Source organism: Anomaloglossus baeobatrachus, chromosome 10, assembly GCF_048569485.1.
Source record: "Anomaloglossus baeobatrachus isolate aAnoBae1 chromosome 10, aAnoBae1.hap1, whole genome shotgun sequence".
Taxonomy (NCBI): Eukaryota; Metazoa; Chordata; class Amphibia; order Anura; family Aromobatidae; genus Anomaloglossus; species Anomaloglossus baeobatrachus.
This window is the reverse complement of record NC_134362.1, coordinates 188,801,577-188,816,873: the sequence shown is the minus strand read 5'-3', so window position 1 is coordinate 188,816,873 and position 15,297 is coordinate 188,801,577. Positions and strand designations below refer to the sequence as shown.

General features: G+C 52.9%; 2 protein-coding genes across 2 annotated transcripts in view; one reads left to right on the top strand and one right to left on the bottom strand.

Moving 5' to 3' along the window:
- Window positions 1–15,297, bottom strand: part of UTP4 (UTP4 small subunit processome component) — a 480,982-nt gene that overhangs the window by 6,773 nt on the left and 458,912 nt on the right. Inside the window, exons 13-16 of the mRNA XM_075326019.1 lie at window positions 15,019–15,125; window positions 14,841–14,936; window positions 14,574–14,759; window positions 7,918–8,028 (exon numbers count right to left, since the gene is read on the bottom strand). Of these exons, the coding sequence (XP_075182134.1) occupies window positions 7,918–8,028; window positions 14,574–14,759; window positions 14,841–14,936; window positions 15,019–15,125 (500 nt within the window). The remainder of the gene's footprint in view (window positions 1–7,917; window positions 8,029–14,573; window positions 14,760–14,840; window positions 14,937–15,018; window positions 15,126–15,297) is intronic.
- PSMD7 (proteasome 26S subunit, non-ATPase 7) overlaps window positions 1–15,297 on the top strand; it is a 627,368-nt gene that overhangs the window by 564,385 nt on the left and 47,686 nt on the right. The window lies entirely within an intron of this gene.

Genomic DNA, 15,297 nt, shown 5'->3' with positions numbered 1-15,297 from the left:
CGTTCCCCAGCTCGGACGGCGTGCAGGAATGGCTGCCGGCGTCCTTCTCCAGCTCGTGTGACGAGGGGCGGGCCGTGGGCGTGCCCCAGACAAGAGCGGGAAACTGGCGTCCCACTGTGTCCAGTGAAGGGGGCTGGAGAATGCAAAGCAGACTCCAGCCCTCGGCGCTGACTGTCTGTACAGCGTCCCGCCTCACCCCTGACTGGCAGGGCTGGAGGCGGGAACGAAACGAAAACTAGGCCGCAAAGCCGGGGACTCGAGTAATAAGCGCGGCCGTCCATGTGCACGGCCAGCGCGGAAGTCCCCGGCGCACCACAAGTCCCAGCCACGCCACAATGTAAAAAACACCCAGCAGCGGCCGGCGCGGCAGTTCCCAATACATAAAGTCACTCAGCAAGCTGTAGTGAATAATAGCACGAGCGCTCCGCGCTGTTGCCCCCGGCGCACTAACACTCCCAGCAATGCTGGTGTGTGTGTGCGCGCTTGCCCGGGGACACAGAGTACCTTAATGTAGCAGGGCCTGTCCCTGACGATACTCAGCTCCATATCCAGCAGGTTCTCTGGGTCTGTGGATGGAGCCCGGTCTCAGTGCCTGGAGACCTGTAAGATCCCACTTCGCCCAGAGCCCTGAGGGGGGATGGGGAAGGAAAACAGCATGTGGGCTCCAGCCTCCGTACCCGCAATGGGTACCTCAACCTTAACAAACACCCGACAAAAGTGGGGTGAGAAGGGAGCATGCTGGGGGCCCTAGTATGGGCCCTCTTTTCTTCCATCCGACATAGTCAGCAGCTGCTGCTGACTAAACAGTGGAGCTATGCGTGGATGTCTGACCTCCTTCGCACAAAGCAGAAAACTGGTGAGCCAGTGATCCACGGGGGGTGTATAGCCAGAAGGGGAGGGGCCTTACACTTTTTAGTGTAATGCTTTGTGTGGCCTCCGGAGGCAGTGCTATACACCCAATCGTCTGGGTCTCCCAATGGAGCGCCGAAGAAAAGGAATTTACGGTAAGTAACAAAATTCCCTTCTTCTTCGGCGCTCCATTGGGAGACCCAGACGATTGGGACGTCCAAAAGCTGTCCCTGGGTGGGTAAAGAAATACCTCATGTTAGAGCTGCAAAGACAGCCCTCCCCTACGGGGAGGCAACTGCCGCCTGCAGGACTCTTCTACCTAGGCTGGCGTCCGCCGAAGCATAGGTATGCACCTGATAATGTTTGGTGAAAGTGTGCAGACTCGACCAGGTAGCTGCCTGGCACACCTGTTGAGCCGTAGCCTGGTGTCGTAATGCCCAGGACGCACCTACGGCTCTGGTAGAATGGGCCTTCAGCCCTGATGGAACCGGAAGCCCAGCAGAACGGTAGGCTTCAAGAATTGGTTCTTTGATCCATCGAGCCAGGGTGGCTTTGGAAGCCTGCGACCCTTTGCGCTTACCAGCGACAAGGACAAAGAGTGCATCCGAGCGGCGCAGGGGCGCCGTGCGGGAAATGTAGATTCTGAGTGCTCTCACCAGATCCAACAAATGTAAATCCTTTTCATACCGATGAACTGCATGCGGATAAAAGGAAGGCAAGGAGATATCCTGATTAAGATGAAAAGAGGATACCACCTTAGGGAGAAACTCCTGAATGGGACGCAGCACTACCTTGTCCTGGTGGAACACCAGGAAAGGAGCTTTGGATGACAGCGTTGCTAGTTCAGACACTCTCCGAAGAGACGTGACCGCTACCAGAAAGGCCACTTTCTGTGAGAGTCGAGAAAGTGACACATCCCTCAGAGGCTCGAAGGGCGGCTTCTGGAGAGTAACAAGGACCTTGTTTAGATCCCACGGATCTAACGGCCGCCTGTACGGAGGTACGATATGACAAACCCCCTGCAGGAACGTGCGCACCTGAGAAAGTCGTGCTAGACGCTTCTGAAAAAACACGGATAGTGCCGAGACTTGCCCTTTAAGGGAGCCGAGCGACAAGCCCTTTTCCAACCCAGATTGTAGGAAGGAAAGAAAGACAGGTAACGCGAATGGCCAGGGAGATACTCCTTGTGCAGAGCACCAGGATAAGAAAATCTTCCACGTTCTGTGGTAGATCTTAGCAGAAGTGGACTTCCTAGCCTGTCTCATGGTGGCAACGACCCCTTGGGATAATCCTGAAGACGCTAGGATCCAGGACTCAATGGCCACACAGTCAGGTTCAGGGCCGCAGAATTCCGATGGAAAAACGGCCCTTGGGACAGTAAGTCTGGACGGTCTGGTAGTGCCCACGGTTGGCCGACCGTGAGATGCCACAGATCCGGGTACCACGACCTCCTCGGCCAGTCTGGGGCGACTAGTATGACGCGGCAATCGGATCTGATCTTGCGTAACACTCTGGGCAAGAGTGCCAGAGGTGGAAACACATAAGGGAGCCGGAACTGCGACCAATCTTGCACTAAGGCGTCTGCCGCCAGAGCTCTTTGATCGCGAGACCGCGCTATGAAGGTCGGGACCTTGTTGTTGTGCCGAGACGCCATTAGGTCGACGTCCGGCACCCCCCAGCGGCGGCAGATTTCCTGAAACACGTCCGGGTGAAGGGACCATTCCCCTGCGTCCATGCCCTGGCGACTGAGGAAGTCTGCTTCCCAGTTTTCTACGCCCGGGATGTGAACTGCTGATATGGTGGAAGCTCTTTCCTCTACCCACATGAGAATTCGCCTGACTTCCTGGAAGGCTTGCCGACTGCGTGTCCCTCCTTGGTGGTTGATGTATGCCACCGCTGTGGAGTTGTCCGACTGAATTCGGATCTGCTTTCCTTCCAGCCACTGCTGGAAGGCTAATAGGGCAAGATACACTGCCCTGATTTCCAGAACATTGATCTGAAGGGTGGACTCCTGCTGAGTCCACGTCCCTTGAGCCCTGTGGTGGAGAAAAACTGCTCCCCACCCTGACAGACTCGCGTCTGTCGTGACCACTGCCCAGGATGGGGGCAGGAATGATCTTCCCTGCGTTAATGAGGTGGGAAGGAGCCACCATAGCAGAGAATCCTTGGCCGTCTGAGAAAAGGAGACTTTCCTGTCTAGGGAAGTTGTCTTCCCGTCCCACTGGCGGAGAATGTCCCATTGAAGTGGACGCAGATGAAACTGCGCGAACGGGACTGCCTCCATTGCTGCCACCATCTTCCCTAGGAAGTGCATGAGGCGCCTTAAGGGGTGCGACTGACCCTGAAGGAGAGACTGCACCCCTGTCCGTAGAGACCGCTGCTTGTCCAGCGGAAGCTTCACTATCGCTGAGAGAGTATGAAACTCCATGCCAAGATACGTTAGTGATTGAGTCGGTGCCAGGTTTGACTTTGAAAAGTTGATGATCCACCCGAAAGTCTGGAGAGTCTCCAGCGCAACATTCAGGCTGTGTTGGCATGCCTCTTGAGAGGGTGCTTTGACAAGTAGATCGTCTAAGTAAGGGATCACCGAATGACCCTGAGAATGCAAGACTGCTACCACTGCCGCCATGACCTTGGTGAAAACCCGTGGGGCTGTCGCCAGACCAAATGGCAGAGCTACGAACTGGAGATGGTCGTCTCCTATCACGAAACGTAGGAAACGTTGGTGCTCTGTAGCAATCGGCACGTGGAGATAAGCATCTTTGATGTCTATTGATGCAAGGAAATCTCCTTGAGACATTGAGGCAATGACAGAGCGGAGGGATTCCATCCGGAACCGCCTGGCGTTCACATGCTTGTTGAGCAGCTTTAGGTCCAGAACAGGACGGAACGAGCCGTCCTTTTTTGGAACCACGAAGAGATTGGAGTAAAAACCTTGCCCTTGTTCCTGCAGAGGAACAGGGATCACCACTCCTTCTGCTTTTAGTGAGCACACCGCCTGCAGAAGGGCATCTGCTCGGTCGGGATGTGGGGAGGTTCTGAAGAACCGAGGCGGAGGACGAGAACTGAATTCTATCCTGTACCCGTGAGACAAAATGTCTGCTACCCACCGGTCTTTGACCTGTGGCAGCCAAGTGTCGCAAAAGCGGGAGAGCCTGCCACCGACCGAGGATGCGGAGGGCTGAGGCCGAAAGTCATGAGGCAGCCGCCTTGGAAGCGGTTCCTCCGGTTGCTTTCTTGGGGCGTGACTGAGCCCGCCAGGAATCTGAGCTCCTTTGCTCCTTCTGAGTCCCTTTGGACGAGGAGAAATGGGTCTTGCTGGAGCCTCGAAAGGACCGAAACCTCGACTGCCACTTCCTCTGTTGAGGTTTGCTTGATCTGGGCTGGGGTAAGGAGGAGTCCTTACCCTTGGATTGCTTAATGATTTCAGCCAATTGTTCACCAAACAGTCTATCTACAGATAGCGGCAAGCTGGTTAAACATTTTTTGGAAGCAGAATCCGCTTTCCATTCCTTTAACCACAAGGCTCTGCGCAAGACAACAGAGTTGGCAGACGCAATTGAGGTACGGCTTGTAGAGTCCAGGACAGCGTTGATAGCGTAAGTTGCAAACGCAGACATTTGCGAGGTTAGGGACGCTACTCGCGGCACTGCTGGACATATGATAGAGTCCACCTGTGCCAGGCCAGCTGAAATAGCTTGGAGTGCCCACACGGCCGCGAATGCTGGAGCAAACGACGCGCCAATAGCTTCATAGACAGACTTTAACCAAAGGTCCATCTGTCTGTCATTGGCATCTTTAAGTGAAGCCCCATCTTCCACTGCAACTATGGATCTAGCTGCAAGCCTGGAGATTGGGGGATCCACCTTTGGACACTGGGTCCAGCGTTTGACCACGTCAGGGGGAAAGGGATAACGTGTATCCTTAAGACGTTTGGAGAAACGCTTGTCTGGATAAGCCTGGTGTTTCTGGACTGATTCTCTGAAGTCAGCGTGGTCCAGAAAAGTACTCAGTTTAGGCTTGGGATACCTGAAATGGAACTTCTCCTGCTGTGCAGCTGCCTCCTCTGCAGAAGGGGCTGGGGGAGAAATATTCAACAGTCTATTGATGGCCGCTATAAGGTCATTTACCATGGCGTCACCATCAGGAGTATCCAGATTGAGTGCGGTTTCAGGATTAGACTCCTGATCACCCTCCTCTGTCTCATCATGTAGAGACTCTTCTCGCTGAGACCCTGATCCGCGTGATGACGTGGGGGGTCTCTCCCAGCGAGCACGCTTAGGCTGCCTGGGACTGTCATCTGAATCAGAGCCGTCAGGCTGAGATGCCTGGGACCCCCTTGAAGCACTGATTAACTCCAACTGAGGGGGACCGGGGAACATTGCCGCAGCAGTGTCCATGGACTGAGTAACTGGCCTGGCCTGCAAGGTCTCTAGGATTTTTGTCATAGTGACAGACATCCTGTCAGCGAAAACAGCAAACTCTGTCCCCGTCACCGGGACAGGGTTCACCGGCGACTCTGCCTGGGCCACTACCACCATAGGCTCCGGCTGACGAAGTGGCACAGGGACCGAACATTGCACACAATGGGGGTCATTGTAACCTGCCGGTAGATTAGCCCCACAAGCAGCACAAGCAGCGTTCACAGCCTGTGTCTTGGCACCCTTGCGTTTTGCAGATGACATGTTGTCGTCTCCTCAGAGCAATAGGGGTATACAGCCAAGAAGCGACCTTACAGTGCAATATATATAGATATATCTGGTACAGGAAAAAGTACACCAAATAACACTGTGGCACTAGTGGGGCCAGCACGAATGTGCTGCTTACCGCCCGCTTAACGCGGGTGTGTGGTCGCCAGAAATCCCTTGTCTGGGTCTCCCAGAGCCTGTGTCCGTTCCCCAGCCAGACTGCATGTAGGAATGGCTGCCGGCGTCCTGTGGAGGGGGGGGCGGGCCCTGGGTGTGCTCAGACAAAAAGCGGGAAACCTGCGTCCCACTGTGCCCAGTGAGAGGGCTGGAGCATGTAAATAAGGCTCCAGCCCTCGGCGCTGACGATTGCACAACGCCTGTCCCCTTCCCTGATTGACAGGGAGGGGGCGGGAACGAAGCGGAGCTAGGCCGCAAAAGCCGGGGACTAGATTTATAAGCGCCGCCGTCGTAAAAGCACGGTCGGCGCTAAGTCCCCGGCGCACTACAAGTCCCAGCCGCGCCGCCGCTCCCGGAGCGGCCGGCGCGGTAGTTCCCAACACATAAAGTCACTCAGCCAAGCTGCAGTGACTCAAACCCCAGCGCGCAGCGCTACTGTCCCCGGCGCACTAGCACACCCAGCAAGTCTGGAGTGTGCGCGGCCAGTCCATAGGGGGACACAGAGTACCTGAATGTTGCAGGGCCTTGTCCCTGAACGGTACCCCGGCTCCTTATCCAGCAGGTTCAATGGGTCTGTGGACGGAGCCCGGCCTCAGGGCTTGGAGGCCGGTAAGATCCCACTTCCTCAGAGCCCCTCAGGGGGATGGGGAAGGAAAACAGCATGTGGGCTCCCGCCTCCGTACCCGCAATGGGTACCTCAACCTTACAAACCGCAAGTGGGGTGAGAAGGGAGCATGCTGGGGGCCCTAGTATGGGCCCTCTTTTCTTCCATCCGACATAGTCAGCAGCTGCTGCTGACTAAACAGTGGAGCTATGCGTGGATGTCTGACCTCCTTCGCACAAAGCAGAAAACTGGTGAGCCAGTGATCCCACTGGGGGTGTATAGCCAGAAGGGGAGGGGCCTTACACTTTTTAGTGTAATGCTTTGTGTGGCCTCCGGAGGCAGTGCTATACACCCAATCGTCTGGGTCTCCCAATGGAGCGCCGAAGAAACAGAGTTTATGGTCTTTCCTCCTCCCTCATCTCCTCCAAGAAGCCTTTCCATCAAACTTGATGGCTGCTCACTATCCCCAGTCTCACAAGCTCGTTGCCTTGGAGTAACCCTCGACTCTGCTCTATCCTTCAAGCCACACATCCAAGCCCTCTTCACCTCATGCCGACTACAACTCAAAAATATCTCCCGGATCCGTGCTTTCCTTAACCAAGAATCAGCAAAAACATTAGTGCATGCCCTCATCATCTCCCGCCTAGACTACTGCAACCTCCTGCTCTCTGGCCTCCCTTCCAACACTCTTGCACCCCTCCAATCTATCCTAAACTCTGTGGCCCGCTCAATCCACCTCTCCCCTCGCTATTCCCCAGCCGCGCCACTCTGCCAATCCCTTCACTGGCTTCCCATCGCCCAATGACTCCAGTTCAAAACATTAACCATGACATACAAAGCCATCCACAACCTATCTCCTCCCTACATCTGTGACCTAGTCTCCCGGTACCTACCTGCACGCAACCTCAGATCCTCACAAGATCTCCTTCTCTACTCCTCTCATCTCCTCTTCCCACAATCGCGTACAAGATTTCTCCCGTGCCTCCCACATACTCTGGAACGCTCTATCCCAGCATATCAGACTCTTCCCTACCGTGGAAAGCTTCAAGAGAAACCTCAAGACCCACCTCTTCCAACAAGCCTACAACCTACAATAGCCCTCAGTCCAGTAGACCACTGCGCAACCAGCTCTGTCCTCACCTATTGTACCATCACCCATTCCCTGTAGACTGTGAGCCCTCGCGGGCAGGGTCCTCTCTCCTCCTATACCAGTCTGTTTTGTACTGTTAATGATTGTTGTACTTGTTTTTATGTATACCCTCTTTCACTTGTAAAGCGCCATGGAATAAATCGCACTATAATAATAATAATAATAATTTAAAAAAATAAATAATGTCTAGTCTGGATACTAGATGTGAACACTATTATGAACTTTGCAGGTTTCCAGTATAGAGACCTGCACGAGTAGAAATCTCCATATTGAGGAATTTAGGCACAAAGTATATTAGAAAAAGTTGTACAACTTTTCATTCTAAAACAAGGAAGTTTTATTTCAATAAAAGTGGAGGGGGAGAGATGGTGAGCGCCAACCCAGGTCAATGCATCACAAAGCAGAGCATTTTCAAAAGTTTTTAAGATTAAGGATCAATAATATCCTACCTGAAATTTTCTGGTTATTTTAAAGGCATGAGCATGACCTCTCCTCGCACTTTCCGACAGCTGCTTCAGCGACTTCTGATTGACCAGGGCAGTTTTATCATCTGGTAGAGGCTGGAGAAAGATAGTAATGCAACAAAAATATCAAACCACAGGTTCAAAATTAAAAAATAACAATAATAAAAAAAACTATAAGAAAAAGAATTTACGGTAAGTAAACAAAATTCTCTTTTTTATGTGTGTGTGTGTGTGTGTGTGTGTGTATATATATATATGCAAATTGGGATTCTGATCTGGCTTATATATCCTGAGTCATATTGCAAAGGATTGTCAAAAATCCACTTGTGACTTTTAGGATCGCTACTTCCAATAGGTGGCGCTGTGCTAGAGTTTGTCTCCTTTACTGGAGAGACAATTTGTATATATATATATACACACACACACACACACATAAAAAAGAGAATTTTGTTTACTTACCGTAAATTCTTTTTCTTATAGTCCCGTAATGGGAGACCCAGACCATGGGTGTATAGCTTCTGCCTCCGGAGGACACACAAAGTACTGCACTCAAACGTGTAGCTCCTCCCTCCGAGCATATACACCCCCTGGATAACCAAATATAGCCAGTTTAGTGCAAAAGCTGAAGGAGAGTAGCCACCCACAAGTAGAGATAGAGCAAGAACTGGAACAACCGGAGACTCTGTCCACGACAACAGCCGGTGATAACACGCGGAACAAGAAACTGCCAACAGGCAAAAGGGAGGGAGCTGGGTCTCCCAATACGGAACTATAAGAAAAAGAATTTACGGTAAGTAAACAAAATTCTATTTTTCTTCATCGTTCCTTTGGGAGACCCAGACCATGGGACGTTCCAAAGCAGTCCCTGGGTGGGAATAAACAGAAAAACTGAGAAGTAGGCGAAACCTAACTTCGCAAAAATGGGCGACAGCCGCCAGAAGGGTGCGTCTGCCCAAGCTCGCATCTGCCGAAGCATGAGCATGCACTTGTAGTGCTTCGAAAAGGCATGCAGACTAGTCCAAGTGGAAGCCTGACAGACCTGCTGAGCCGTAGCCTGGTGCCTGAAACCCAAGAGGCACCGACAGCTCTGGTCGAGTGTGCCTTGATCCCGGCGGGGGAGGCACCTGAGTACTCTGGTAGGCATCGGAAATGGCCGACATAATCCAACGAGCTAGGGTCGGCTTAGAGCCGAGAGGCCCTTACGCCGACCTGTGGTCAGCACAAAAAGAGGTGCACCGCCTAAGAACAGCGGTGCGAGACACATAGATCCGGAGCGCCCGCACCAGATCCAGGATATGCAACGCTTTTTCAAAGCGATGAACAGGAGCCGGACAAAAGGAAGGCAGGGAAATGTCCTGGTTAAGGTGGAAGGAGAAACCACCTTAGGGAGGAAGTCCGGAGTCGGACGGAGAACCACCTTGTCTTGATGAAAAACCAAAAAAGGGGTGACTCCGAGGAGAGTGCAGCCAAATCAGAGACTCTCCCGAGGGAAGTTATGGCCACTAGAAAGACCACTTTCTGTGAAAGACGAGACAAAGAAACCTCCCTAAGAGGCTCAAAAGGGGGGTTTCTGGAAGCCGTGAGGACCAGATTAAGGTCCCAGGGATCCAAAGGCCGCCGGTAAGGCGGAATGATGTGAGATGCGCCCTGTATGAAGGAGTGCACCTGAGCCAGCCGGGCGATACGCCGCTGGAAACACACTGGCAGAGCAGAGACCTGTCCCTTGAGGGAATTGAGGGATAGTCCTAGCTGCAGACCAGACTGTAGAAAGGACCGGATGGTCGGAAGGAAAAAGGCCAAGAAACATGGCCGGAAGGGCGACACCAGGACAGGAAAATTCTCCAGGTCCTGTGATAGATTTTGGCCAAGGAATACTTCCGAGCCCGAGTCATAGTGGAGATGACTTCAGGAGGGATACCAGAAGTCGTCAAGATCCAGGACTCAAGAGCCACGCCGTCAATCTGAGAGCCGCAGAATTCTGGCGGAAAGACGGACCTTGTGAGAGAAGGTCTGGACGGTCCGGGAGATGCCACAGCACCTCAACGGACAGATGGAGCAGGTCAGGGTACCAAGCTCGCCTGGGCCAGTCTGGCAATGAGAATGACCCGACGGCCCCCCATTCTGAACTTGCGCGGGTCTCTGGGCAAGAGCTAGAGGGGGAAACGCGTAAGACAGACGAAACTGGGACCAATCTTGAACCAGCACGTCTGCTGCAAAGGCCTGAGGATCGTGGGAGAGAAGATCCACTTCCGGAGTGCCCCACTTGCGGCAGATTAACCGAAATACTGCCGGATGCAGAGCCCACTCGCCGCTGTCCACGGTTTGACGGCTGAGACAATCTGCCTCCCAGTTTTCCACGCCTGGGTTGTGGACTGCGGATGTGGTGGACCTGGAATCCTCCGTCCACTGAAGGATACCAACAGTGCCAGGCGGTTGAGTGTCACGCCCTGGTGTTAATGTAGGCAACCGCTGTGGCGTTGTCTGACTGGACTCGAATGTTCTTGCCCGCCAACAGGTGGTGAAAGGCCAAGAGAGCTAGCAGCACAGCTCTGATTTCCAGCACAGTGATCGAGAGGGCTGATTCGGACGGAGTCCAAGTGCCCTGCGCTCTGTGGTAGAGATATACCGCTCCCCAGCAGGATAGACTGGCATCCGTGGTGCGGATCACCCAGGACGGGGCCAGGAAGGAGCGTCCCTGAAGAGAGAGGGGCCGAAGCCACCACTTAAGGAAGTCCCTGGTATGTGGCGACAGAGCCACTAACCTGTGCAAGAAGGAAGTCCGCTTGTCCCACAGCGGAGAATGTCCAGCTGCAGGACGCAGATGGAACTGGGCAAGGGAACCGCTTCCATTGACGCCACCATCTGACCCAGCACCTGCATTAGGTGCCTGATGGAATGACGGCGGGGCCTCAGCAAAGAGCGCACCGCTAGTGGAGGGACTGCTGTTCGACTAAAGGCAGCTTCACAAGTGCCGGCAGAGTCTCGAATTACATCCCTAGGTACGTGAGCTTCTGGGTCGGAGTCAGAGTGGACTTGGGCAGAATGACAAGCCACCCGAATTGGACTAGAGTGGCGAGAGTGAGCGAGGCACTCCGCTGACGGTCTGCACAGGATGAAGCCTTGACTAGAAGGCCGTCCAGGAAAAGGGATGCCAACCCTTGGCGGTGCAGAACCGCAACCACTGCTGCCATGACCCTGATGAATACTCGAGGGGCCGTGGCTAACCCGAAGGGAAGAGCCACGAATCGGAAATGTTCCTCTCCGATTGCAAAACGTTGCCAACGCTGGTGCGAAACTGCAATTGGCACATGCAGATAGACATCTCTGATGTCGAGGATGCAAGGAATCTCCTTGGGTCATTGAGGCAATGACCGATCGCAGAGACTCCATGCGAAAAAGCCGCACCTGAACATGCTTGTTGAGAAGCCTGAGATCCAGGATGGGCTGGAAGGAACCGTCCCTTTAGGGGACTAGGTAGAGATTTGAGTAGAAACCTCTGAACCGTTCCCAGGCGGGAACCGGCACAATTACTCCGTTGGCCTGCAAGGATGCCATGGCCTGAGAGAAGGCGGCGGCCTTGGAGCAGGGGGGAGTTGACAGAAAAACATCTGTTTGGCGGGCTGGATAGAAGTCTATCCTGTAGCCGTGGGAGATGATATCCCGCACCCACTGATCAGAGACGTGTTGAAACCACATGTCGCCAAGCGGGAGAGCCTACCACCGACCAAGGACGTTGCTGGCGCGGCCAGATAGTCAAGAGGAGGCTGCCTCAGTGGCAGCAGCTCCTGCGGTCTTCTGAGGACGCGGCTTCGTGCGCCAGTTGGGTTTTTGGTCCTTGGCTGAGTTAGTGGACGAGGCCGAGGGCTTAGAGGACGACCAGTTGGAGGAACGAAAGGAACGAAACCTCGACTGGTTCCTGCCCTGTACAAGTTTCTGGTTTTGGCTTGTGGCATGGAAGTACTCTTCCCGCCAGTAGCTTCCTGAATAATTTCATCCAGTTGTTCACCGAACAGCCTGGGCCCAGCAAATGGGAGCCCAGCAAGGTACTTCTTTGAAGAAGCGTCTGCCTTCCACTCTCGAAGCCACAGGATCCCGTGGATAGCGAGAGAATTGGCCGAAGCCACCGCAGTGCGGAGCCTCCAGCATGGCAGACATGGCATAGGATGAAAAGGCTGAAGACCTGGAAGTTAAGGCAACCATCTCGGGCATAGAGTCCCTGGTGAGGGAATGCATCTCCTCTAGAGAAGCAGAGATGGCTCTGAAGCCCACACTGCTGCAAAAGATGGGGAGAACGAGGCCCCTGCCGCCTCATATACAGATGGCGGACAGTGGAATCCTTAAGTGAGGTGCCATCAGCCACTGATACAACTTTCCGGGCTGAGAGTCTAGACACCGGAGGGTCTACCTTTGGTGAATGAGCCCACTCCTTGACCACCTCTGGTGGAAACGGAAAACGGTCATCAGAACCACGCTTTGGGAAGCGTCTGTCAGGACAGGCCCTGGGCTTGGTCACAGTGGCCTGAAAAACTGGAGTGGATAAGGAACACACTCCTTGTTCTCTTAGGCAAGGTATACTGATGCTTTTCTGCCAGAGAGGGGTGCTCCCCTGATACAGGCGGATTGAGGTCCAGTACAAATATAATGGACGCAATCAAATCATTAGCATCTGCGCCAGTTTTGGACAGATCAATGGGGTACATGGAGTAGCGTCCGAGCCCCCAGTAAAGGCATCCTCCTCGTCCTGCGAGTCAGCTCGTGAACCAGAGCCGCGGGACGAGGAAGGAAAGGGGACCCTGCGTCTCCATTTTAGGAGGACGGGGTCTGAGACCAGATGAAGAATCCTCTGTGAGCTTTGCTGAGCGAGCCGTAGCAGCAGAAGCGCCCTGAGAAGGGGGCTGATGCCTGCTCAGCAGTGTCCGGGACAGCTGTCCCCTGGAGAGAGGGATTCTACCCAAGCCGGGGGTTCAGCCACCGGAGCCGGAGCAGCCGGAGGGACCACTGGGGATGAGCCTCCAGGCTGAGGCACCACTATGTTAGAGCAGGCATCACAATGTGGTTATGTGCTCAGTACAGGCAGTACGAGCTTACATGCAGTGCATATTAAGTACAGCCTTGCAGCCTTGCTCTGATGTGAGACATGCTGCTGAAGTGGGGGCTCTGAGCCAGAATGACCCCCAGCAGAGTATATAAACAGTGTATATAAGCAGGTCCACAACCGGAGGTTGTGGCTTGCCAGACCGTTTGACATAGAGACATCTCTGTGCCCTCCAGATCCCACAGCCCGGACCCCCAGAGAGATGGCCAGCGCCGATCGCTGTCACAATGTGGTTATGCAGACATGCATGAGAACGCTGATAAAATGGTGCCGGAGCGAGGAGAGGGGGCGGGGCCTACTCTAAGAGCGGGATCGGAGGGCCAAGGAGATATACAGGGGAGGGAATATTTCCTCAGAGAGGAGTGTCCCTCCTCTGTGCTGAACAGTCACTGGGCGGAGCCGCACTGTCCCTCTGCATGATTGGCATGCAGGGGCAGTGAAAACGAAACTAGGCCTCAGGCGAAGCCGGGGCCTAAATTTAACGATGCGGCCGGCGAGCAGGCACCATCGGCGCGGTTCTCAGGTAAAAACCAGAGAACCGGCCGGAAATGTCACAATAGATACACAGCACACTCTCCCCAACAATAAAGTACAAGGGACCCCCCGATAATAACGTCTCAGTACTTAGCTTGTGAGACGCAGGGCCAGGTCCCTGAGGGATGAGTTCTCCGTCCGGCAGGGTCCTGAAAGGGCTGCGGATGGAGACCGGTCTCCTGCAAAGCAGGGAGAACCGTGCTGGCTCCCACTTCAAGCCAGAGCCCCGGAGGGATGGTGAAGGAGCGCGGCATGTAAGGCTCCAGCCTTGGAATCAACCTTAACAACACCGCCGACACAGTGGGGTGAGAAGGGACATGCCGGGAGTCCAGGCTTGGACCTGCTTTTCTTCAAACTCTTTCCAAAAATCAAAATCAGATGAGAATGCATGTGTGGATGTGTGCCTCCTGAACACAAAGCATTGAACTGGCTATATTTGGTTAACCAGGGGGTGTATATGCTTGGAGGGAGGGGCTACACTTTTTAGTGTAGTACTTTGTGTGTCCTCCGGAGGCAGAAGCTATACACCCATGGTCTGGGTCTCCCGTAGGAACGATGAAGAGATATATATATATATATATATATATATATATATATATATATATATATATATATATATATATATATATATATATATATATATAACTTTTGGGTTTTCATCGGTTGCAAGCCATAATCATCAACAGTAACAGAAATAAACACTTCAAATAGATCCCTCTGTGTGTACTGACTCTATATAATATATAGGAATAGATTCCTCTGTGTCTAATGACTCTATATAATATATAGGAATAGATCCCTCTGTGTGTAATGACTCTATATAATATATGCGTTTCCCTTTTTGTATTGAATTACTGAAATAAATTAACTTTTTGATGATATTCTAATTTATTGAGATGCACTTGTATACGTACACACACAAGCACTTTATCATATATTATAATGATTTTAAAATGATTTTCTCCGGTAAAGCAGATTGGTGCCAGGGACTTCGGGAAGTAATTTTACTTACCAGAGACTTGTCCAGGACACAGAACATATAGTTATCATGCATAAGGATGTGTTCGGGTTTCGAGGGGTTAAACGCGATGCCTGTAATCGGCGTATCGCGCTCCTGCCAATCACGGTGGAGACCATACTGCAGGACCTTTCGACTCCATTCTGTGTACTGCTTCTTAGCAATGCTGAACTCCAGGACCTGGGGAGGGTGAGAAGAGCTGTGAGCTGTATTCTATGACCGCACACCGAGGATCGCGTCCAGGGACGGAGCAGAACCTACCATCTGATCAGCGTGCGCAATCACCAGGTTATTAGTGGACGGATGGATGCTGATGGCAGTAGGAGGGGAATTGTATTGCGGGACTGAGCATTCATACTGGAGGAAGAGACATCAAGGGGTTAATACAAAGCACTTCTAACTCCTGCAAAATGGCATTAATACCAGTGATTGCGCTCACCTTCAGCTCCTTCACGTTAAATACGTCAATCTGAGAGTTGGCAGAAGCCACCGCCAGCAGTGACCCATCTGGACTGGCAGCCAAAAGGTGCACCGGATGCGAGGACACTGCGGAGACGGACGCAAACCATGTGTGAATAGAAAATGCATAGGAAATTTAAAGTGGATCCCTGTATTTATACTGCGGATCCAATGCAATCAAGTAGAAATCCACCAGTCTGGGATTTGTGGTCCATAATTGCAGCAAAGCAAAACCCCAGTGACCTCAAAATCCTCAATG